Raw genomic sequence first — 26,470 nt, 5'->3', positions numbered from 1 at the left:
AAGCAGAAGTTTACATGTTGTTTCAAAAAAACCCTAAAACTTCCAACTTATCTCACTTTTGAAAAGTTGTTAGCAAATAAGTAATAAAGAAAGGAAATAACCCAGAATCCATTATTACCATTTTAAGATTTTTAAATCTCTCTTACTATACTAAAATGTCTTTATTATTTTGTTTTGGTGAAATATAAAAAATATTTACAAAGACTTTTATAGGCTCATTCATGATTCCAATATCCTAATCTCATTTTTTTAATGAGATTTCTTTTAGTTCCTCAACAGAAACAACTTTTACCACAGAGGTTAACAGAAACATAACACTAAAGATTAGGGGAAAAGGGGTGCCTGGGTGGCTCAGTCGGTTAAGCATCTGCCTTCGGCTCAGGTCATGATCCCAGGGTCCTGGGATCAAGCCCCACATAGGGCTCCCTGCTCAGCAGAGAGCCTGCTTCTTTCTCTCCCTCTGCCTGCCGCTCTGCCTACTTGTGCTCTCTCTCTTTCTCTCTGTCAAATAAATAAATAAAATCTTTTTTAAAAATTTAAAAAATAAAGTTCAACACCTTAAAAAAAAAAGATTAGGGGGAGGGGCGCCTGGGTGGCTCAGTCGTTAAGCATCTGCCTTCAGGTCAGGGCGTGATCCTGGCATTCTGGGATCGAGCCCCACATCAGGCTCCTCCACTATGAGCCTGCTTCTTCCTCTCCCACTCCCCCTGCTTGTGTTCCCTCTCTCGCTGGCTGTCTCTCTCTCTCTCTGTCAAATAAATAAATAAAATCTTTAAAAAAAAAAAGATTAGGGAAAAATACTATACATGCCAAGTTCACAAAAATTAACCATAGTTTTGCATTGTGTTTCACACAATAAAAGCCCTTTACTGCAACTTGCTTCCTTTATACAGTTGTCTTGCTTATGCAGAGGACATATTCCAAGTGGATGCCTGAAACCCTACCGGAGAGTACTGAACCCTAGGTACACGTTTTTTCTGATACATACATATCTGTGATCAAGTTTAATTTATAAATTAGGCACAGTAAAAAGATTACCAACAATAACTAATAATAAAATAGAATAATTATACTGTAATAAAAGTTATGTGAATATGGTGTCTCTCTCTCTCTCTCAAAATACTATACTATACTCACCCTTCCTGTGAGATAAAGATGAGAAATGATAAAAGGCCTACGTGAGGAGATGAAGCGAGTGATGTAGGCACTGTAACGTATTGTTAAGCTACTATTGAACTACTGACGGTATGTCAGAAGGAGGATCAACTGCTTCCAGACCACAGATGACTGCAGGTAACTGAAACCGTGAAATCTGAAAACGCAGCTAAGTGGGGACTACTATATTTTCAACTGACACATTGGCCAGGCTCAATTACTTTTGTAACTAGTAAGGCTAAAAATTTTTTTGGCTAAATGCCTACATGGGAAGAGAACATATAATATTTATAAGACATATAGCCAACTACAAAGCAAAGAATAAAAGATATTTAGCTGAAAATCTATCACTGAGGAATGAATATTCAAATTACCCGTGTTGTTCCCAAAAAATTTTTTCCACTTAGATTCTCTTTTACTTCAAAAGGGCACAATTTAAAACAAAACAAAACCCCGTGTTTCTAAAAACAACAGGATAAAACTGCACAGCCAAAAAGCTTATTTCAAGACATTTCCAGGACTGACATGTAATTTGCACTGCAACCATAATTGCAAAGTAAAGTTATAATAAAGGTTGCAAAAAATATCGCTAGACTGTGCTATATTTAAAAGGACAACACTTACTAAAACAATAAGAGTATTAATTTTAAAGTACACTTTGATCTCTGGAAGGAACATAACAAACTAGTAATAATGGTTACCTCCAGGGCAGTAAAATAGTATGGGACAGGGGTTGAAGAAAACTTACTTTTCACTTCTGTAAATGGCCTTTTGAACTTTATGAATTCTTTTTTATTTTAATTTATTTGAGCAAGAGAGCATGAGTGGGGGTGAGGGGCGGAGGGAGAGGGAGAGCAAACTCCCCACTGAGCAGGGAGCCCAACACGGGGCTTGAGCCCAGGACCCGGGGATCATGACCTGAGCCGAAGGCAGACGCCCAACCAACTGAGCCATCCAGGAGCACCGAACTTTATAAATTCTATACCATGTGTTTATATGAACTATTCCAAAGTTTCTCTTCAATGTACAAGAATTTAAATAATAGCCTTCATCACCTTATCTTCTTAGAATTACATGTATTTTTTTCTTTTTAAAAATTTTTATGTTATTTTAATTCCAGTATAATAAATATACGGTGTTATATTAGTTTCAGGTGTACAATATAGTGATTCAAGCATACATTACCCTGGGGCGCCTGGGTGGCTCAGTCAGTTAATCTTTTGCCTTCGGCTCAGGTCATGATCCCAGAGTCCTGAGATCAAGTCCTGCATTGGGCTCCCTGCTCATTGGGGAGCTTATCTCTCTCCCTCTGTCCCTCCCACCCCCTGTTCATTCTCTCTCTCTCTCTAATAAATAAATCCTTTTTTTTTTAAGATTTTATTTATTTATTTGACAGAGAGAGAGAGACAGCCAGCGAGAGAGGGAACATAAGCAGGGGGAGTGGGAGAGGAAGAAGCAGGCTCCCAGGGAAGAGCCTGATGCAGGGCTCGATCCCAGAACGCCGGGATCACACCCTGAGCTGAAGGCAGATGCTTAACGACTGAGCCACCCAGGTGCCCCCTAAATAAATAAATTCTTAAAAAAAAAAAATAGAATACATTACTCAGTGCTCATCACAATACATGTACTCTTAATCTCCCGTGCCTATTTCACCATCCCCCCCGACTTCCCCTATGGTAACCAAAAGTTTGTTCTCTATATGTACGTCTTTTTTTTTCTCTTTTTTTCTTTGTTCATTTGTTCTGTTTCTTAAATCCCACACCAGTGAAATAATATGGTATTTGTCCTTCTCTAATTAACTTATTTCACTTCACATCATGCGCTCTAGATCCATCCATGTTGTTGCAAATGACAAGAGTTCACTCTTTTTCATGGCTGAGTAATATTCCATTGTATGTATACATATTTTTTTTTATCCATTCATCTATCAACGGACACTTGGGTTGCCTCCATATCTTGTTATAAATAATGCTGCAATTAACAGAGGGGTGAATATATCTTTTCAAATTAGTGTTTTCATATTTCATAAATACCCAGTCATGGAGTTACTGGATCATATGGTAATTCTATATATAATTTTCTGAGGAACCTCCATACTGTTTTACTGAGTGGCTGTATCAGCTTGCATTCCCACCAACAGTGCATGAGGGTTCCTTTTTTTCCACATCCTCGCCAACACTTGTTATTTCTTGTGTTTTTTATTTTAGTCATTCTGACAGCTGTGAGGTGATATCTCATTGTGGTTTTGATTTGCATTCCCCTAATGATAAGTGATTTTGAGCATCTTTTCATGTGTCTGTTGGCCATCTGGATGTCTTCTTTGGAGAAATGTCTGTTCACGGGTGCCTGGGTGGCTCAGTTGGTTAAGCATCTGCCTTCAGCTCAGGTCATGATCGAGCCCTACTTTGGGCTCCCTGCTCAGCGGGGAGTCTGCTTCTCCCTCTACCACTCTCCCCTATTCGTGATTGATCTCTCACTCTCTCTCTCAAATAAATAAATAAAATCTTTATTTTTTTATTTATCTTTTTAAAGATTTTATTTATTTATTTATTTATTTATTTATTTATTTATCAGAGAGAGAGATAGAGAGAGCACAAGCAGGGGGAGTGGCAAACAGAGGGAGAAGCAGTCTCCCCACAGAGCAAATAGCCCCATGTGGGACTCAATCCCAGGACCCTGGGATTATGACCTGAGCCCAAAGCAAAGTATTAATGACCGAGCCACCCAGGCATCCAATAAACAAAATCTTAAAAAAAAAAAAAGTTTGTTCATACCTTCTGCCCATTTTTAAATTGGATTATTTGGGTTTTTTGATGTGGAGCTGTATAAATTCTTTACATATTCTGGATACTAACACTTTATCAAATGCATCATTTGCAACTATCTTCTCCCATTCAGTAGGCTGTGTTTTAGTTTTGTTAATTGTTTCCTTTGCTGTACAGAAGCTTTTTAATTTGATGTAGCTCCAATTGTTTATTTTTGCTTTTATTTCCCCTGCCTTAGGAGACATATTTAGAAAAATGCTAAGGCCAATGTCAGAGAAAGTACTGCCTATTGTCTCTTCTAGGACTTTTATGGTTTCAGGTTATAATTGCATGTATTTCTAAGTAACACTGGAGATTTATTAGCTTTCAGCAAGATCCCTGAAATTCTAAATCATCTGAAGATCATTTTAAAACATAAGTAGAGAAGAAAATAATTATTGCCTCTACTTCAAATAATATCCCCTATACCTATTTCCATTGACTTCTGCAAATTTACATCAAAACCTAAAAGTAGGGGCGCCTGGGTCGCTCAGTCGGTTAAGTGTCTGCCTGCGGCTCAGGTCATGATCCAGGGGTGCTGGGATCAGTCCACATCTGCGGGGAGTCTGCTTCTCCCTCTACCACCCTCCCCCTGCTCATGCTTGCTCTCTCTCTCAAAAATAAATGAATAAATCTTTAAAAAAAAAAAAAAACCTGAAAGTAACAAAGTCTGCTTCAGATGGCCTATTAGTAATGTTTCATAACATATAGAATCCACACACAAATGTCCCTCATTTAAAAATATATATATATACCGGCACCTGGTTGGCTGAGTCAGTGGAGTGTGTGACTCTTGATCTTGGGATTGTGAGTTCAAGCCCACACGGGTGTAGAAATTAATTAAAAATAAAATTAAACACACACATACACACAGAGAAAAAGGGCATGAAAACCAAAACCAAACCAAGGGAAAAAATGGCTGGGGAAAAAAAAAAAAAACCTGTAACATTCAACTCAGTGATATTTACCCAACTATCTATATGTACCTAGCATCTTCCTACAGATAAGGTTCCATCAATCACTCAGCAGTTTTAAATCTCACATCAGTTATAGTGTATATTGAAATTGCATTCAAGGAACACCTGGGTGGCCCAGTTGTTCAGTGTCTACCTTCAGCTCAGGTCATAATCCCAGGGTCCTGGGATCGAGCCCCACATCGGGCTCCTTGCTCAGCAGGGAGCCTGCTACTCCCTCTGCTTGTGCACACATGCTCTCTCTCGGTCTCTCTCTCTGACAAATAAACAAATAAAATCTTAAAAATAAAACCCTTTAAAAGAAATAAAATTGCATTCAAAACAAATAAGAGTCTTATAGTTTGTTCTAAGGAAAGACTATTCATAAACACAAGTTTAAAAGCAAGTAGAGAATGTGTTTCTGAAGTTTTCTTTCCCCACCATATCTACTTCAGCAGTCGACAAGTACATCCGTACACAATTAGGAAACGCTTAATTTAAAATAAGTCAGGGGCACCTGGGTGGTTCAGTTGTTTTAAGTGTCTGCCTTCAGCTCAGGTCATGATCCCAGGGTCCTGGATGGAGCCCCTCATCTGGCTCCCCGCTCAGTGGGAAGCCTGCTTCTTCTGCTCCCTCTGCCCCTCCCCCACCACTCGTGCTCTCTCTTGCTCACCCTGCGCTCCCTCTCTCAAATAAATAAAATCTTTAAAAAAATAAATAAAATAAAATAAAATAAGAAAAAATAAAATAAAAATTCAGTTTAATGTCCCTCTGTATCCAGCCTGAAAAAGAGTAACACCAAATCAACAGGACAATTTAAAAAACGAGTTGCCTTCTAACAATCCCATTGCAAATTAAACTAATACAGCTGATGACTACACAGGCTGAGTGTGGTGGGGGGTAAAGACATGTACAACTGCGACTCAGGAGGGGAGCCAGAAACACTACAACTGTAGCCAAAGAGAGATCTCCTGCAGAGGGTGCACAGATTGCAAGGAAGAAGCCTGGGAAATCACAGGGAATGCGGAAGGAAGAGGGTGAAAGAATCAAGGTTAAGAAAAGTGAGGCAGAGGTGGTTCCCCTTTTTTTGGAGGGTACAGGGAGCAGAGGCTTGGGGGGAGGAGAAGGGTACATCAATGAAGATCAGGAAGATATTGACCTACATTGACCTCATGCCTAGTTGTCTTAACAAGGAAGCATCACTGACTAAACAACCTCAACATCTTGCCTCTATAGTAGCTTATGCAAGTCACAAGTGGTTTTCCAATTCTATGTTACATATTTTTATCTTATTGATAAATTTAATGAAAGTCTATGTTTGCAACAACAAAATAATATCTTATGTTGTTAATTTATTCTTTGGATTTCAAGTTTTGAAATTTACTGAGGTAGTAATTTTTGTTTCACTCCAAAATATGCTATTAGTTAATAAAAATTAGGTATAAAACATAAGCTTTTCTTGTACTTCCTTCAGGCAACCCTGAAGGAAAATATTTAGTAATTTTTTAAAAGATTTTATTTATTTGAAAGAGAGAGAGCATGTGCACATGAATGGGGAGGTGGGGGAGCAGAGGGAGAGGGAGAAGTAGACTCCCCACTGAGCAGGGAGTCCAATGCAGGGCTGGATCCCAGGACCCTGAGATCATGACCTGAGCCAAAGGCAGACATTTAACTGACTAGGCCACCTGGACTACCCAGTATTTATTAATTATAGCAGTAACTCAAACATATCTATCTAAATGAGTTTTGTACTACAAAGTAATCTCCTAAAAGTAAAAAAATGAATTTATTCCCAAGATGATGCCAATACTCCAAACTTTTCACAACTTCTCTTTACAGAAGAAGTATGTAGTTTATAAACTATAGCAGGGAAGAATCACTCGCATTACTTTAAAATCTCCAAAATATATGTATAGAACAATAATAATTGGGGCGCCTGGGTGGCTCACTGGGTTAGGTGTCCACCTTGGGCTAGGGTCATTATCCCAGGGTCCTGGATCGAGCCCCACATGGGGCTCTCTGCTCAGCGGGGAATCTGCTTCTCCCTCTCCCTCTGCCATTCTCCCTGCTTGTGCTCTCTGGCTCTCTCTGTCAAATAAATAAATAAAATCTTTAAAAAATAGTAATAATAATAACTGAACTCTCGAAGATAAGAGACTATGTCTTCCTTGAAATCTCTTCTCCCTCAGTTCCAGTGTTGCTCCAAAGTGGTTCTTACTCTCATTTCTGGTCCCTTGGCTTCTGTTCTTCCTCACTACATACTCTAGCCATTCCCCAAGGTCATCAATTAATCTCTCCTCTCTTTTTTCCAAGTTTCAACTAATCAGATCCTATACTGACAGCTCTACCCTTGCCAAGAACATCATCTCCAACAAGGACCTCAAAAACAAAACAAAGTAAACAAAACATGTTCAAAGCTAACTTTCCTTTCTTCTCTAAACAGTTCCTTTTCATAACTTTCCTGTTCTATTAAAAACCACTACTGTCCATTTGGTCATCCACAGTTGAAATTTCTAACATTTCTGACTCTGTCCTTTTCATTTCTCCTCACACCCAGTCATGAGTCAAGGCTAGTAGAGAGCAAAATTCCTTCACCCACTATCCCCCACTTGTCCATCCTCCCCACCTCCAGCCCCTATTACCTCTCATTAGGGCTACTACAATAGTTTCCTAATTCCAATATGCCCAAACCACTCTAACCCAGGTCACATGCTACAGCCCAAGTGACTTCCTAAAGTGCACTTACCATGGCCCATCACCTCTCAGAAAACTTGGAGGCTCTACGGCACCTACCTCACGGACCCAGTACTCAGCGTCTTCCACGCATTAACCACAATCTATTTCTATTGCTTTATCACCAGCAATAACTCTCTCTTAAATATACATTGACACAGACACTCATATTCTGTACTGCAATCAAAATAAATTACAGAGAAGTCCCCATAATGTCTGATTAATCCTGTCTGCTGCAATAGTTCACAGGGATGCCTTGGAGCTGACAGCAGTCAACAAATATCCAGTGAATGAATGAATGAATCAATGAATGAATAGAATGACTTACCCTTCCCTCCCGCATCTCTATATAATCACATCCTACCTGTCTTCAGAGTTCATTTCAAAGAAGCTTTGTTCATGAAATAATCTCACCAGTAAAAAGTAATCACCTCTTCCTCTAAAATCTCATGGGCCCCTTATCTTCCAACCCACTCAACATCCTCTATCCAAAAATATTTGTTACTTATCTCAACCACCAGACTTTACATTTCTTTTTTTTTAAGATTTTATTTATTTATTTGAGATAAAGAGCAAGTGAAAGAGAGAGGGAGAGAGAGAAAGCATGAGTGGCGGGGAGGGGCAGAGGGAGACAGAGAAGCAGACTTTACATTTCTTAAGGATAAGGTAACTGAGTAATATAATTGAGAGAGAGAACCAACCACCTCTAATAGTTGATTATTTTCTTAATTTGCCTACCAATATTTAAATTCTTTGAAGGCAAAAATTTGTATTTGTTTCTTTTTTCCCCCCACCTCTACTACCACCCCTAGCACTGGACACAGTATCTAACACATGAAGTGTCTACTACACAGTTAGTGAATATCTATTCATTGTGTCAAATATTGTGAAGGTAATTCAAAAAGGCTAATTCAAAAATATTTTAGAATGCCCATATAGTTTTACAAAGTGATAAGTTTTAACACTCGTTTTGGATATTTAGTCTGGTATTTAATAAACCAATTAAGAGCCTAAAAATACTAATCTTGTTATGAAATTAACATGGTACCTTACACAGAATAGACACATAAAAGGTTATTGCATGAAAAAATAAATGAACGAACAAATTAAGGTAAAAACACTACTCCTAGCCAATAAATCAGTGGACATTAAATTTCAGAATCAAAACAAAAGGAAAGATCTAAATAGAAATTTTTTTTTATATTTTCCATTCCAGGAAGACTGGCAAGATGAACAGAACTAAATCAATCCCAAAGTCTCTCAGTTAAGTAGACAAGGGACAGACAAAATACAATTGCACAGTTGCATTATCAACATCTCGTGGGTGAAGGTATGTACTGGGATTTAATACTTCTTGCCAGGCCTTTCAGTCAAAAATCCTTTTTCTATAAGCAGCCGCAAGGACAATTTCGAATGGACTGCAACTGAAGTAATAGAAACATCTCAATTATGTCATCAATTAAATGAGAAAAAATGGAAAAACAATGGCTCAAAAGTCTGAAAATCCTGGTACTAGATTTAGCTACTACTTACAACTGGGAGTACGGGCAACCACCAAACATCACATAAGCTTAATCCACCCTATCTATAAAATTAGAGTTATCTGTGTGCCTGGGTGGCTCAGTCAGTGAAGTGTCTGCCTTGGGCTCAGGCTTAGGTCATGATCCCAGGGTCCTGGGATCAAGCTCCACTTTGGGCTCCCTGCTCAGCGGGGAGTCTGCTTCTCCCTTTCCCTCTGCCTGCTGCTCCCCCTGCTTGTGTGTTCTCTCTCTCTCTCTCTCAAATAAGCCAGCCAGGCATCCCAAATAAAAATTTTTTTAAAAAAAGTGAGAGTTGGGGCGCCTGGGTGGCTCAGTTGTTAGGCGTCTGCCTTCGGCTCAGGGTGTGATCCCGGGGTCCTGGGATCGAGCCCCATGTCGGACTCCTCTGCTGGGAGCCTGCTTCTTCCTCTCCCACTCCTCCTGCTGTGTTCCCTCTCTCGCTGGCTGTCTCTCTCTCTGTCAAATAAATAAATAAATCTTTAAAAAAAAAAAAAGTGAGAATTATCTGGGAAGAAAAAACTATTCTTAAGAGATGCTTAAACTACGGGCCGCCTGGGTGGCTCAGTCGCCTGGGTGGCAGTCGCTAAGCGTCTGCCTTCAGCCCAGGGCATGATCCTGGGGTCCTGGGATTGAGCCCCGCATAGGGCTCCCTGCTCTGCTGGGAGCCTGCTTCTTCCTCTCCCACTCCCCCTGCTTGTGTTCCCTCTCTCACTGGCTGTGTCTCTCTCTGTCAAATAAATAAATAAAACCTTAAAAAAAAAAAAAAAAGGATGCTTAAAATAAAAATGGTGGTTAAAAGCAAAAAAATTTTAACATTGTCTGACAAGGTTTTCAATGTGTGTAAATTAATAAATATGACAATTATAACATAAAGCGGAGAGGTTAAAAGGACTTAAATGGTGATAAGGTTTCCACATCCCTCTTAAAGTGGTAAAATATTAATTCTAAGTAGATTGAAAAGTTAGGTATATATTATCATCTCTAGAGCAGCCATTAAGAAAACTATACAAAGAAATATAGTCAAAAAAACTCAGTATTGAGGCGCCAGGGTGGCTCAGTCAGTTAAGCATCTGCCTTCAGTTCAGGTCATGGTCCTGGGGTCCTAGGATCAAGCTCCGTATTGGGCTCCTTGGTCAGCGGACAGCCTGTTTCCCCCCTCCCTCTGCCTGCAGCACCCCCTGCTTGTGCTCGCTCGCCCTCTCTGTGTCAAATAAACAAACAAAATCTTAAAAAAAAAACAAAACTCAGTATTAAAATGAAATACTAAAATATATTCAAATCATCTAAAATAAGGAAGGAAAGGAGAAACAATGGAACAAAAAATTGGAAAACAGAAACCAAACAGTAAAATTAGTAGCCTTAAATCTAACCATATCAATAATTACATTAAATGTAAATGGTCTAAACAGAACAATTAAAGACAGAGATTGTCAGAATAGATTAAAGAACAAGACCCAACTACATCTATCTACAAGAAATCCACTGTAAATATAGCGGTATAGGTAAATTAAAAGTAAAAACAGTAAGGGCACCTGGGTGGCTCAGTCAGTTAAGCGTCTGCCTTTGGCTCAGGTCATGATCCCAAGGTCCTGAGATTGAGTCCCCCATCAGGCTCCCAGCTCATCAGGGAGTCTGCTTCTCCCTCTGCCCCTCCCCCCCACTCATGCTTGCTCTCGCTCTCTCTCTCTCTCTAATAAATAAAATCTTCTAAAAAAAGTGAAAAGTAAAACATAGCTCTACTCATAATCACCAAAAAGGGGAAATAACACAAATGCTCAAGGGTTTTTATTAACTTGGGTACATCCATACAATGGATTACTTAATAAAAAAGAATTATTAATACATACACACAATAACATGGATGAATCTCTAAGGGATTACCCTGAGTGAAAGAAGCCAGTGTCAAAAGGTTACATACCAAATGACTTCATTTACATGACACTGTGGAAAAGACAAAACTACAGCAATTAAGAACAGAACAGACAATTGTCTGATCCCAGCTTCAGGTGCAAGGGCAACATGAAAAGCTTTCTGGAATGACAGAACAGATGGAAACCTGATTTTGGTAGTAATTATAGAAATTTGTACATGTGTTAAAACTCATAGAACTGTACACCAAAAAAGTCAATTTTACTGTCATTTAAAAATAAAATAAAGATTAACAGAATGATCTCTGTGAACCCTTCCAGGCTATGATTTTATGAATGAGAAGAAGAGAGGAGTGTGAAAGGAAGATGAAAGGAGGAGAGCGAATACTAAATCCTAATGGCATAAAAGCCACTACTCATAAAAACCTCCTGATTACTGCACAAAATAAACAAAGCAAACCCAATCTTCAGAAATTCATTCCCAGAAGAGGCTAAGAAAACCAGACATTCAGATCCAAAATGTGGATATTAGAAAATGTCTGTGAATGGCTCTTCTTGTCTGTTTTCTATATTTTATACTTTCAAGAAGCTGCCAATTTCTCCTGGCGAAGTGCCACTTTCCTTGCTTGGGGTTACTCAATTTACAAGCATTCCTTTATTTATACCCTATACTCAATGATGGGGTCTTTGGCAGTCACAATAAAGACTCTGCCAGAAAGATCAGGGCTCCTCACCCGGAACTAAGGTCCCTGCGGGGCGCAGCTCACGCGTGACTGACCTAAAGCCCCAAGGCGGGAGGTCTTTGTCACAGGTCAGAAAGCATCCCCTACCACCAAAGCCCCCAAAGGAGGAAGCCGCTGGAGCCCAGGCTCTGGGCACTTCTCCCTCCTCAGAACAGCCAGACTGCCTCGGGTGCAGCTGGCCGTTTTGAGGGCTGCCCGGGTGTGGAGCGTGCGCTCTGCAGAAGGCTCTGCCCAGTGACCTTGGGTAAGTCCCTTCCTCTTCCAAAGTACAGCGGTAATCTGGGTATTCTGTTTAAGGGAGCTTCCCATCGCCGTCTCCGAGTCCGGACTTTCTGGGAACCCCCACCTCCCCGACAGGAGCCCGCCTCCCACTCAGATCCCATCCCCGCCTAACCCCCCCCCCCACCGCTCACGGGGAGCCCAGAGGGGACTTAAGTACCCGCCCGAAGGCACGGCCCGAAGGCAAGAGGGAGGCAGAACCGCCAAATCCCGGTCTCTGGCCCCTCTGCGCTGAGCAGGCCGACCGGCCGCATTCCTGCTCACCCCTCCCTGGGGTCACCGCCCGCCGGGGCCGGCTTCCCCCACCCGGGGGTGCTGGAGCGCGCGCCGGGGAGGGCCGGGGTAGGGGCACCGGGGTCGGGGGGGGGGCCCACCTTGAGCTGGGATTTAGAGACCTTGCCGCTGTGGTCCAGGTCGAGTGCGGTGAAGGCGTGCCAGATGGCCTTGAGCAGCTCGTCCTTTAAGCCCCCCATGGCCGCGGCGTGGCTACCCAACTGCCGGCCTACCTCGCCGACCCCAAGGCGAGTCTGACGCCCCTCCGCCAGCGCCGCCTCAGCCACCCGCCCTTCAGTCACCTGACCGCGGCAGGCCCCGCCCCCGCCAGGCCCCGCCCACCCGGCTCTGGCCCGGAGCCGGGCGCGCTGGGGTGGGAACGCGGGCTGGACTCGGGAGCGGACGGGGCTTCCCCCGCGGCGGGCCTCTCCGTCCGGCTTGGGCTCTGTGCACTATCCCGCAGGTCCCTCGTGTTCCCCAGACCGCCTCGGGCCACCTTTGGGGCTTGCGTGCCCACCAAACAAGACCCCCATTCCGAGGAAAAATATGAGAGTCGGGGTGAGCAGCCAACAGCCCCGCGCCCCGCAGTGAAAAGAAGGAGCCCCGTGTCTGTCCCGCGGACGCGCCCCGTCTTGGAGAGAACTAACTGGAGGCGGAAAAGTCCCCGAGCAGGGGCGCCAATGCTAGCGCGGGGGAGGGGAGGCAGGGAAGGACTGAGGCGGGAAGGTTTATATTAATTTTTCAAACGTTTCTTGATGCCTACAGTGTCGTGGGCTGTGGGGGCACAGAGACGAGGGTTAAGGTTGGTTTAGAAGCCACAGAGTCTGCAACCTTTTCTCCGTAACCCTGTAACCCTCGGCTGTTGAGGGTCAGTTCACAACTTAGGGTTTGACCCCTGTTATTGTGCCGTTCCTGGTATTTCTGTGCTTGCACAATAGGAGTTATGAGAGAATTACAGCAAACCACTCCACCGATTTTACTAGTCAGAATGGGTGGACCGTTTAAAAGAACACATCCAAGCCTCTAAGATCGTCCTTGTCATCCGCTAACAATGGTCACCTGAGCTCTTTGGGCTTCGAATTCTCCGCAGGCCAGTGAGCATCTTGCACCGGCTGTTCTGGAGCGGTTCTTGTAGTGTTCACATCCTAGGATAATAAGGATTGCTGGCTGACTCCAATCTGATGAAGTCACCACGCAGTCAGTGCCTTGGCTCTCCAATCCAAGACTAAATCTGGACAATATGGGGAGAAGAACAAATACCAAGAGTTTTCAAAAGGAGATCATTCTCAGATCAAGTTTGGTTTTGTTTTCCTCTTTTATGTTTCTAAATACATACGTACCTTATAAAAAAGGAAAAGATCATCATAAGGAAGGGGGATTGGGAAAAAGCAGAAAAAGAAGGAACTGCTCAACGAGCTGGAGACCAAAGGGAACTTGGTGGGCCAGAGGAAAGGGTAGCCTAGGTGAAGGGAGGGGGCAGAAGCAAAGGCGCTGCCAGGCCCTCCCTGTGAGGGCCCTTGAGGCCCTACCCCACTTTATCACCATTAGTCACGACTTATCTTGACGTGCCAGTATCGTTTCTATCATTTATCTTCCCCAACTCCAGTCCAAATCTGCCAGTCAGGAAAAACACATGATTCAACCTTTAATTTCTGAATGCCGACTCAGTTTTCCCTGGGCAGTGACAAAAAAGAAACCCTCCTAATTCTCAGGGTTCAGCTTAACCACTAGATGGTTCTCTCAGTATCTGTTAGCACCAAACAGGTATTTCAAAGCCTATATATATATATATATATATATATATATATATATATCACATGACTAGGACTTTCTGAACTTCCAAATGCCCATTTCTCCCACAATCCCAATTCTTATAATCCAAACAAATTTTAAAGCAGAATTATGTCATGAAAAGAACTATGCTTTGGAACCTGTCAGATTATATTAGTTCTCTATTACCGTGTAACCAGTTAACCCTAAATTTAGCTTAAAACAATAATAAACATCATCTCAAAAAAGAAAAAAAATAAACATTATCTCATATTTTTCAGTGGCAGGGATGGGACACAAAATTTGTCTCTTTAATTCACAGTTCTTCAGATGAAGTGGAGCTCCAATCAAGAAGCCTCATACACCTGGACCTGACTGATGCAATCCTGGACTTCAAGGCAATTCCATGAAAGGGACACGAATTATAGTGGCTGGGATGAGGTAAGGACTATGGTGGATGGTCTCCAAGATGGCAGCAATTAACTCTGTTCCTTTCTATGGATCCGTTGACTGATCTAAATATCAAGAGGTAGTTGTGCCTGGGTGGCTCAGTTGGTTAAGCATCTGCTTTCAGGTCAGGTCATGATCCCAGGGTCCTGGGATTGAGCCCTGCATGGGGCTCCCTGCTCATTGGGAAGCCTGCTTCTCGAGAACCTCTCCCTCTCCCTCTGTTGCTCCCCCTGCTTGTGCTGTCTCATGCTCTCTCTCTGTCAAATAAATAAATAAAATATTTTTAAATAAATAAATAAAATATCAAGAGGTAAATCTAATTCCCCTCCCCTCGCATATGAGCTGGACTGAGTGGCTTGTTTGACCAACAGAATGTGGCGGAAGTAACAGCTTGGGACTTCTGAACCAGATCACAAAAAGCCTTTCAGCTTTCACCTGGATTTCTTGAATTCTTACTCTTGGAATGCTCCCTCTTGGAACATTGCTGTCATGCTGTGAAAAGCTAAGGTCACATGGAAAAACCGCATGAAGAGAGAAAACTATGCTGGCCACATCCCAGCTGTTTCAAACATACCAGCCTAGACATCAGATATATAAATGAAGGAACCATCTTAGACGTTATAGTCCCAGCAGACACTACATGGAAAAGAACCCAACTCCCAGACATACGACCCCAGTCAAGCTGTCCCTATCATCTCCAGCCATTTTTGAGCCAAAACAGCTGAGGCCCCAAACATAGGGAAGCAAAGACAAACCATCCCTTCTGTGCCCTGCCCGAACTTCTGACCCACTGAATCATGAGCCTAATGAAATGGTAGTTGTTTCATGCCACTAAATTTTGAGTGGTTTGTTATGTAGCATTAGATAACTGAACAACAGTGAAAAGATAATGTTCCCAAAATAATGTTTCCTTCCCCTGCCCACCAAAGAAGATTCTGGTCTGGTCTACTCATTCTTCCCTTCTCCTGCCTTCCAGGAGGGTCCTACCTTCCCAGACTAGTTCTTTTTTTTTTTTTTAAGATTTTCTTTGTTTATTTGACAGAGAGAGAGAGACAGCCAGCGAGAGAGGAAGGGAACACAGGCAGGGGGAGTGGGAGAGGAAGAAGCAGGCTCCCAGCAGAGGAGCCTGATGTGGGGCTCGATCCCAGGACTCTGGGATCACGCCCTGAGCCGAGAGCAGATGCTTAATGACTGCGCCACCCAGGCACCCCCTTCCCAGACTAGTTCTTAAGCTGTTTTTTATCATGGAGAGTTAGGAAGAAAGGAAGAGGGAAAGAAGACCACAATGCAGAAACTGGGGGGGGGGGGGGGGGGGCGGGGGTTGAGAAGAAAGGAAAAGCAGCTCTCGTATGTAAAGGCAATGGGTAGGAAAAGGGGGACTTTAACAGGTCTCATGGAAGACTGCATAACTCCACAGCTATGGATAAAGGATTTGAAACCTTATAGATAAAGGATTTGAAACCTTTTCAAATAGATTTGGCTGGATGGATTTTGATCTTGCGTTCAGGACTAGCTTAATTATGGCTAATACTTGTGGCTTCTAAGTGTTACAGACAAGTGGCATTCCCTCCCCTTGGACTGCATTCCAGGCCACCCCGTGTTTTTCTGCTAAGTGCTACAAAGGAAAGGTATGGGTTGGTATGAGTGTGTACAGGCGGACATGCTGCTCTCTCAGAGACAGGGAAAGCTGCAAATGAGGAGTGACAGCTGAGTCCGGAAGGATGAGTTGTAGCTAACTGGGCCAAAGTGAGAGAAGAAACTTCCAGACAAATAACAGCCTGGACAAAGTGCGGTTTAGTCAAGAAACCCAAGTGAAGGCCAGTGTGGAGTATGGCGAGCAGCGGTGAGAGCAGAGATGTGAGAAGACGTTGGTGAGGTTGGCATCTGAGGCCAAATAAGCCAGGAGTGCCAGGCCTGTCAGTTAGGTCTGTAGAGCTCTTATCTTCCCCAGGGGTCTGAAATACCCTGTAATCAGTGGCACAATCTGGCAGCGAGAAGCAGAAATGCTGAACAACTGAGCCTGAAGTTGCAGGTGTGGGAGTAGTGTCCAGCCCCTGGCCTCTCGGCTGCCGATAGCATCTTCATAACTGCCATACCACAGCTTTCCTGGGGACAAGGAGAATCTTCTGTTTCCACGGGAAATTTCAGAAATCGGTCCCAGAGTTTAAGTAGCACCTCAGGGAGTCAGGCCCACTCCACATCATCACAGCCAGGTGACATTGCAGTCCCGTCAACTGGGAATAACAATAGCCCTCTCTGCCTCACGGGGTGGGTTATTGTGAGGAACAAATAAGATACCATCTGTGAAAGCACCCATAATCACTAAAGCCTATCCAAATGGGAGGGGCCATAGTGACGAACGAGAAGAGGAGAATAATAATAGAGTTCTGATGCCAACAAGGACAAAAACTTCTGAGGCTTTAGGGTTGGGTGGTTTGCTTAAGGTGAAAAAGCTGCAAAATTTGATCTTTTAACGATAAGAACCATGTGACAGGGCTAATTCTTAAAGCCTTCTCAGACAACAGTAGATGGAGTTTAGGCTGAGCCCAACGTTCTATGGAATATTCTGATTTAATGATCTTCTACTGAGACCAAATCCAGATCTACTGACCCACTGAATGCATGAAAATCAATGTCGACATTACCCACTGAGGGTAGGGATAAGGGTAGGCTTCTCAAAGGTGGTGATTGAGTCTTGAAAATTACAAAAGTTTACTGACAGCTGGAGAGGAGAAGGAAGGGCATTCCAGAAAGACGTAGCTAAATGTGCAGAAGTATGAAAGCCCCCCCCAAAAAACAAAAAGTTTGTGGGAGATGAAGGAGAAGGAAGAATGTAGAATGGTATTTCGGCTAGGGGCACCTAGGTGGCTCAGTTAGTTAAGCGTCTGCCTTCCGCTCAGGTCATGATCCTAGAGTCCCAGGATCAGGCCGAGTAGGCTTCTCTGCTCAGCAGGGAGTCTGCTTCTCCCTCTCCCTCTGCCCCTCCTCCTCCCCCTGCTCATGCTCTCTCTCTCAAATAAATAAATAAAATCTTAAAAAAAATAATGGTATTTTGGCTACATGATATTGTGATTTATAATAAGAAATATATATAGTTGACCCTTGAACAATGTGGGGATTAGAGGCACCGACCACCTCACAGCTGAAAATTCACGTATAATTTTCAACCTCCTCAAAACTTAACTGCTGATAGCCTACTGTTGACTGAAAGCCTTACGGATGACATGAACAGTCAACATATATTTTATATATGTATTATATACTGAATTCTTACAATAAAGTAAGCTAGAGAAAAGAAAATGTTGTTAAGAAAATCATAAGGAGGAGAAAATACATTTGTAGTACCTACCGTTTCAAAAAAAAATCCACATATAAGTGGACCCATGCAGTTCAAACATGTGTTGTTCAAGGGTCAACTGTATTTGGCCTTCTTCCAATCCCTAGCACAGAACTCCTAAAACCCATCAATTTCCTAAGTGATGAGAATGAGTAAATTGTCTTTTGTTATGTTAATGAACTTTTAGAAAGCACCTAAGGATGAGGGCTTGTTGCCAGTGGAGCCAACCGTATCACTAGAAGATTGGAACTTTCAGTCCCACTCTGACCTCCAAGGGAGGGGAGAGGGGCTGAAGGTTTAATCAAGCAGCAATGACCAGTGATTAAATCATTCATGTCTATGTAATAAAGCCTCCATAAAAGCCCAAAAAGACAAGGTTTGAAGAGTTTTCTGGGTTCGTGAACCAGAACACACCCATGTGTGAGGCTCCAAACTCTACAGCTTCTGTGTGCAGGACCCTGTTTATCTCTTCATCTGGCCGTTCATTCACATTCTTTAAAATCTTTTGTAATATGCCAGTAATCTAGTAAGTAAACTGGTTTCCTGAGTTCTGTGAGCCACTCTAGCAAATCAACTGGACCCAAGGAAGAGGGGTGTAGGAACCTCTGATTTCTAGCTAGTCTGTCGGAAGCACTGGTAATAACCCATGCTTGGACTGGTGATTAGCATCTGACTTGTGGGACTGAGCCCTTAACCTGTGGCATCTGTTGCTATCTTCAGGTAGATCATGTCAGAACTGACACCAGCTAATGTTGGAGAATTGCTTGGTGTAGGGAAAAAACCCACACATCAGAACTGGTTTCAGAATCATAGGCTAAGACACCTTGGTCTTTGCAGTCAGAAAGACGACCCAAGAGAGAGGGGTTTTTTTAGGTGACACTGAATACAAAAGCCAGATAGAGCCTCCAAATGAGTAGTAAAATCTACTAGATTTCACTTCTGGTAAAAGGACTAGACAGAGAGGAGGGGAATTTGGTAGAAAAGCAGTAGTGCAGAAATCAGGGACAGCAGCCAAACCAAAGCTCCGAACCCAAGGGTGGGAGGCAGAGCGTGAAGAAGTGCTGATTTGTACATGGTTCCTGTGATCAAAGGCAAGAGGGTGACCTGAGGGCTTATGGGTTAATGTTCAGTCCAGATGTGACATACAAGTAGATGGGTGGAGGAGAACAGCTAGAGAAACTAGGGCCCAGGGAACACCAAAACTTAAGGGGTGGTTTGAAGAGGAGTCCTTGAAAAGGGCTAAGAAAATGCAGCCAGAGAGGTGCAAAGTCTCCCTAGCCTCTAGTACTTCTCTCAGCTCCGCTCTCCCTTCACAGTGGCCCTCATTCTTGAGTTAATTCTTGACCCTTCCCCTCCGCCCTCTCCATCAAAACTTCTGAGTATAAGAAAGCAATCTGAGTTAAAGCAATCCACATTTAGGTTTGAATGACCAATGCTTCTCTACCTTCAGCCAGCCCTGAGTGTTAATCTCTAAGCATAAATTAATCTCCAGTGGATAAACTTTCAGCCTACTTGGGAATGGTAAAGAAAACTTCAGTTGTGGCCACCCTGGCTATTTACTTCAGACTGGGGGAGAGAAGCAGAGGAGAGAATTGAAAGCAGCTATAAAGCCCCTCTGAAGTCCTAATTTAGTGACACTCATGTGGTTCCCTCTTTCCCACCCCCCATTTTTATTTTTCATTTTTAATTTAATTTAATTTAATTTTTTAGTAGTTTGGGGCGTGGAGCCCAACGCAGGGCTTGAACTCACAACCCTGAGATCAAGACCTGAGCTGAGATCAAGAGTTGGACACTTAAGCAACTGAGCCACCCAGGAGCCCCTTCCCCTCGTTTTTAATGGGGGGCATCCATGGTTTGAATCTGCTGGAAATGTCAAACTGACAGCCATGCATACCTAGAAATTCTGGGAACCAGGACAAGCCAAACAGTGGGGTGTAGTTCAGTTTCAGGCTGAATATCCTTCTTTCTTCTTCCCCTTTATTCCCTCCCAGCAAGGACAGAACAATTTAGGCCCTCAGACTCCACACAGGAAACTGATATAGAGAAGAGGACATCTCTTTCCATCCACTCTCCTTCCGGGAGAGGCATCACACATCTTTTCTTCTGGTATGAAAAACAGTTTGGAGTTTCCTCAAAAAATTAAAAATAGAATGATCTTATAATCCAGCAATCTCACTCTGAGTATACATCCAAAGGAAATGAAATCAGTATCTTGGAGAGATCTGCATTTCCATGTTCATGGCAGCATTGTTGACAACAAACACAATATGGAAACAATCTAAAAGTCCCTAAGTCCATTGACAGGTGACTGGATAAAGAAAATGTGGTATATAGTAAATATAAAATGGAATATTATTCAGCCTTTGTAAAGAAGGAAATCTTGACATTTGTGACAACATGGGTGAAGCTGGAAGACATTATACTAACTGAATTGAGTCAGACACAAAAAGACAAATACAGCATGATCTCACTTATATGTGAATCTCATATAGTCAAACTCATAGAAGCAGAGAGTAGAATGGTGGTTACCAGGGATTGGGGGAAGGGGGAAATAGGAAGGTGTTGGTCAAGGGGTACAAAGTTTTATAAGATGAATACGTTCTGAAGATCAAATGCATAGAAATGTGAATATAGTTTTTAATACTGTATTGTATACTTGAAATTTGATAAAAGGGATAGATCTTAAATGTTCTCAACGCAAAAAAACAGTAGCAAGGTGAAATGATGTATACGTTAATTAGTTTGATTGTGGTGATTATTTTTTAAATATATTTTTAAAATTTATTTATTTACATAATCTCTATACCCAACGTGGGGCTCAAACCCATGACCCCAACATGCTCTTCCAACTGAGCCAGCCAGGTGCCCGTGGCAATTATTTTTTAAGTTATTTGTACATCAGAACATCAAGTCATGTACCTTAAATATATACAATTTTTATTTGTCATTTATACCTCAATAAAGATAGGAAGAAAACCAGCAAAATCCAAAAAAAGAAAATGAACAAACAAACCACATCTTTTCTTCCATTCTTCACTCATTTCCTTTCTTCCTCCATTTCCTTTCTTATTTTCTTCCTTCCATGAATAACCACTAAACATCTCCTCTGTACCAGGAATCGTGCAGGCGCTGGGAATCCACCAGTGAGCATACAGGTAGCCCTTCCTCTCAACCTAGACTCACAGTTGGGCGGAAGCTCTGTCCCTTCTGCTGGTGACTTGAAGGGCCCCATGTGGATGCTCCTTAGTTACCATTCAAGAACTGCTCAGTAGGCCCTCCTGCTCTTGCCCGTATTTCCAGTCTTTCCCCAACTCTCCGTGACCTAACTTTCAATATACTGGTAGAGTCATCCAAAGGTTTTACCTCCTGGGAAGCAAAGGATTGAGTTTGCAGAATCCGCTTTCTTTCTTTACGATACTTGATTAAAGCACCATCTTGTAACACATTATCAGACCCTCTTTTTTAACCTGGTAATTATGTGACCGTGACCATGAGGTTAGTAATTTTTTTTCCTGTTCTTAGTACAATTCCTGCTTTTTTCACAATTTTTGGCTTGCTCACAGTTCACTGCATGCAATCTTGCCTCATTACACTGAGAGAAATACATATTTATATTTTATATGCAGAATATACATAACAGAAGAGACAAAACAGCCAAAAACATTAACATCTACTTTAAAAATAAAAATCCTTTTGTATTAATTACTTTTTTTAAAAGATTTTTTAAAATTTTATTTATTTGAGAGAGAGCGAGCATGAGCGAGGTGAGGGGCAGAAGGAGAAGCAGACTCCCCCCCCAGGAGGGAGCCAGATGCAGGACTGGATCCCAGGACTCCATCCCAGGATTGCGGGATCATGACCTGAGCTGAAGGCAAACGCTTAACCAACCCAGGTGCCCCTAGAGTTACTTTTTAAATACTTCTTTTAAACTTTTCACTTTGACTCACAGACTTTTACAAATAAAATCACTAACTGTAATTATTGTTCTTTTTGGTGCTCAAAAGAATCACAACGTGGCCAGTGGGAATCCTCTTATATTGGCTTCATTGCCCAATTAGCACGATTTCAAATATTTTTGGAAGCATCCTTTTCTTGGATGTTACAAGCCCCTCCTGATTTCCCCCTGCTTCAAGACTTGGAATTGGCTATGCTTCAAAAAGCTTTAGAGTCTCTTTAAGGAACATAACAGAATCCAAAATGCAAATGTTCGGTGTGCAAATCAATTTGGTAGTGAGTAAAGTTGTTTCCAGGTGACAGACCTGAAGATTGTTCTTTTTAAATCCATCAGTTTGGGGGCACCTGGGTGGCTCAGTCGCTTAAGCTGCTGCCTTCCGCTCAGGTCATGATCCTGGGGTCCTGGGATGGAGCTAGCCTGCTCAGCAGAGAGTCTGCTTCTCCCCTTCCCTTTGCCCCTTCCTCCTTGCAGTGCCCCCCTTCCCCGGCATGTGCTGTCTCTCTCAAATAAATAAATAAAATCTTTTTTAAAAATCCATCAGTTTGCATTAAAACCTTCCATTTTGGGACGCCTGGATGGCGCAGTTGGTTAAGAGTCCGACTCTTGATTTCAGCTCAGGTCATGATCTCATGATCTCAGGGTCGTGGGATTGAGCCCCAAGTGGAGCCCCATGGCAGGCTCCCCATTCAGTGGGGAGTCCGCTTGGAGATTCTCTCCCATTCCCTCTGCCCCTCCCCATGCGTGGTCTCTTGCACACGCTCGCACGCTCTCTCTCAAATAAATAAATAAATCTTTAAAAGAAAAAAACTTTCAATTTTTATCCAACTGGAAATTCCTTTTGTTCAAACATAAAAATATACTTCCTTAATATACCATATACTTCCTTTTTTAACCTCTCACTAAATCTATAATTATAACCTCTTCTCTTTTATAATCTTTATTTGGATCATCTATCACCATTCAGAAGTTTCTTGATTGATGCAAATTTGTTTGCATTCTTTTTCTGGTCCAAAATAAATTTAGTACTCAACTGTAAGAAAGATTTTCCAGTTAACTGTTGTTATCTATACCATGGTTATTTATAAATGACTTGTGCTCTGCTTCAATTCTAATCCTTTTTTTGTAAGAATTCTGGTATAAATATAAAACAAATGAATAGTTTAGTGTTGTAATCAACTCAACTTTGATAACAAAGCAACTCATATATATTTCATGATTTGTTATTGTAATAAGATAATTCAGCGTGTATGGAAAAATTTATATATATATTTATATTTATATATATACATATATATTTTAAAGATTTTATTTATTTATTTGACACAGAGAGAAAGACAGAGAGAGACCGCACAAGCAGGGGGAGAAACAGGATCCCCACTGAGCAGGGAGCCGTTGTGGGACTCAATCCCAGGACCCTGGCATAATGACCTAAGCCAAGGCAGACCCTTACCCGACTAAGCCACCCAGGCATCCCTGGAAAAGTTTATATAAATATGATAATTGCACAGAAAGATAGTATGTTAAGGGTTAGACGGTAGGAGAGAAGGAAGGAAGGCATGAAGAAAGGAAAGAAGGGAGTGAGTGACTAATACATATGGCACATTTGTATTTCCAGGTATTCCAAACAACTGGGTCAATACGTAACAAAAGACAATAGAACCAATTATACAATACTAAGTAAAACTTTAAAAGTACATAATTTCAGGAAACCCCCTATGAAAGGTGTAGGTATGATCAATAACACTGATGGAGCGAGTAAAATTTAATGATTTAAAGGAATCACGCTTCTATGTAGTGTGTAATTCCATTTGTATGAAAGGTCCAGAGTCAGCAACGCCATACAGACAGAAAGTAGTTTGGTGGGTGCCCAGGGTTGGAGGAAGGGGGCATATGGAGAGTGAATGCTAACCAGTTCCTTATTGGAGCAATGAAAATGTTCTTTCTCTTTCCTTTCTTTTCTTTTTTTTAAAGTAGACCCCATGCGCAATGTGGAGCTTGAACCGATGATCCTGAGATCAAGAGTCGCATGCTGTACTGACTGAGCCAACCGGGCACCGCTCAATGAAAATGTTCTAACATTGATTGTGTAATGGTGGCACAGCTCTGAAGATACTAAAAACCATTGAATTGTATACTTTAAATGGTCAGTTGTATGCTATGTGAATTTTATCTCAATAAAGCTGTCGTGAAAGTGAGGGCAGCCTGATGTCTGGCAGCTCGGGTATAGAAGGGGCCACCCCTCCCCCCTCCAGCCAAGAATCAATTATACGTAACTCCAACCCGCAACCCGCATAAATAACCGAACATAAGTAACCTACAACGTCGGCCAGTATGAAGTGGTTATTTTAACTTGGGATCCACTAAAATTACTGTAACCCTAGAAAGTATCAAAATAAATATTACTTATAAATATAGGGATAAAAAAATTAAATCTACGGTTTTAATATTTTTAAATTAGATTAAACGTAGCTCTAGCCTCTGTGATGATTTTACTTTTGTGTTTCTGTCACTTGATGTGTCAGGATGTTTGAAATGTTCAAAGAATTGATCTTACTGGGTTTGTGATTATAATTTAGATTGTTTAAGGGAATTTAACTAAGTATATGCGGCGATCTTTAAACGGATTCCCCCACACTCACCCACTCTGGGATAATTAGTAAAAGCCAACTGGCCGTCCAGACGTCCTTGCCAGTGATTGGTCTAGGAATGGGCATGTGACACAACTCTGACCAATGAGGTGTAAGTAAAAGTCCACCGTGGGGCTTCTGGGAAAGGTTTCCATGGTCTCACCCCCACCCCGCAAAAAAGGAAATAAAAATCCCACTTCCTTCTCTGAAATGTTGTGTCTGGAGAGGATAATGCCACTGCAGCGGCCCCGTGGCGACAAGCCTGAGGTGCTGCCAGCGCACGGAGAAGGGCGGAACCAAGAGAATCCCAGCAAAGTGGAGCTGGAGCCCGCCGCACCTCGGGGCTTCACCTTGTGTGGAATAATTCGTTTCCTTATTAAGCCACTCTGAGTTAGGGTTTTCTGTTACTGTCACCCCAAAGGAATAGAAGTGGTAATCAGGATTTAAGTGTAAAAACGTAGTTTAAGAAATTTTTATTTTCTAAGTTTGATGAGGCATGTACGTTTGATAAATCGAGCCTGGGTTGTCTTGACACTGGGAGGCACAGAGAGTGTTCCTGGGCACACGCAGAAGCCCCTTGGACTTTGAAGAACCTAGAAGCAGTGCCAACAGACAAATTTCTTTCTTTTTTTTTTTTCAACAGACGAATTTCAAAGAGGGATTCATCCCCTTGATCCCCATATGAAAACCTACTGGTAACATGACACATGTCTTCAACTGTGGCATTAAATATAAACTCAGAGAAGACGGAGCTGCAGGAATCACAAATACTGACTTCTTCTGGTATCATTTCTGGTGGAGGAAGAGAAATTAGAGAACCCAAAGGAAAAAAACACAAGTAGTCATGTTCTCCATCAATGACCAAAGGAGACTTCACAGGCCAAGAGTCCCCAGCTCGAATGCCTTTAGGGTTCAGGCAATTTCTGTGACTGAAATTGAGTGGAAGGGAGGCAGTGGGAAATGGTGGTCCCACCTAGAGGGAGCACCTCCACCCAGACCCAGAGGATGTTATTATGAGGAAAAGCTACAGCTTCAGTGATGCCAGATCTTCCCCTTTTCAAGAAAAGCCAGAAACCTGGATCATATGAATTTTTAGATCAAGGCAACCAATTCAACTTCAAAAATAAAAACAAAACATTGTGTGGCCAAACAAAACACGTCTATAGGCTGCCCACAGGCTGCCAGTTTGCAACCTCATCCCATAGGTTTGCAGCATGCCCATAGAGCAGACACGTGTAAAAATGGAGACATCTGCCCTGGGCAGCCAACCAGGGCCACCATTCCCCTCCCACAGGTGCTTCTTAGACACTTAGATTCAGGGCCACCTAGCCGAAAAGAGGTGATTCATACCAATAGCCCAGCCAGAAGGATTAGCTGCAAAATGCACCTGCAGAGTTGAATGAATGATTTGTCACACGGGGCTGTTGAGATGTTGTCCTCTGGGGTGCCTGGGTGGCTCAGTCGGTTAAGCGTCTGTCTTTGGCTCAGGTCATGATCCAGGGGTCCTAGGATCGAATCCTGAGTCGGGCTCCCTCTGCTCCACCCCCCTGCTCATGCTCTCTCTCTTTCTCTCTCTCTCAAATAAATAAAATCTTTAAAAAAAAAAAAAAAGTCATCCTCTGCTTCAATGCTGAAGACTGACACATAATTTGCATTTCAATCCTTGCCAGACCCAAATTGCATAACAGTGATGAGCCACAAATGTGATCGGTCCTGCTGAACTCCTTTGCTGTGTTCCTAGGCTTTCAAAATTAAGATCAACCATTCACTCACAGATGAAAGAATTAGAGAGAGAGAGAGAGAGAGGGAGAGACTGCTGGTCGCAGGAGTCTCATCACGCATCTCTGGGGCTTCCCAGCTTAGCCCAGCACAGTCCTCAGTCTGCAGGGGTCCCATGACAAATATTCCCTGGTTTCTTGAAGATAAGAGTAAACCCAAGGCCTGTGAATGCCTCTGACTCATAGAAAAATCTGCTCATTTTC

At 42.4% G+C, this 26,470-nt stretch overlaps 1 protein-coding gene and 1 long non-coding RNA gene across 4 annotated transcripts in view; one reads left to right on the top strand and one right to left on the bottom strand.

Annotated features, from left to right (window-relative positions):
• SWAP70 (switching B cell complex subunit SWAP70) overlaps positions 1 to 12,640 on the bottom strand; it is a 69,927-nt gene extending 57,287 nt beyond the window's left edge. The window contains exon 1 of the mRNA XM_040630772.1: positions 12,451 to 12,640. Within this exon, the coding sequence (XP_040486706.1) occupies positions 12,451 to 12,549 (99 nt within the window). The 5' untranslated portion in view covers positions 12,550 to 12,640. The remainder of the gene's footprint in view (positions 1 to 12,450) is intronic.
• On the top strand, positions 11,842 to 25,999 carry LOC103656400. 3 transcript variants are annotated; one of them, XR_005834972.1, is made up of 4 exons: positions 11,842 to 12,041; positions 14,442 to 14,560; positions 23,833 to 24,004; positions 25,132 to 25,999. It is a non-coding gene; the product is annotated as an uncharacterized LOC103656400 (long non-coding RNA). The 3 variants fall into 3 exon arrangements; XR_566612.2 differs by lacking the exon at positions 25,132 to 25,999 and having other exon boundaries at positions 23,836 to 24,532; XR_566611.2 differs by lacking the exon at positions 25,132 to 25,999 and having other exon boundaries at positions 23,833 to 24,532.
• The last annotated feature ends 471 nt before the right edge of the window (positions 26,000 to 26,470 follow it).

The sequence above is a fragment of the Ursus maritimus genome, unplaced genomic scaffold (assembly GCF_017311325.1).
Source record: "Ursus maritimus isolate PB19 unplaced genomic scaffold, ASM1731132v1 scaffold_16, whole genome shotgun sequence".
In the NCBI taxonomy this organism is placed as follows: Eukaryota; Metazoa; Chordata; class Mammalia; order Carnivora; family Ursidae; genus Ursus; species Ursus maritimus.
This window is presented reverse-complemented; position numbering and strand designations above follow the sequence as displayed.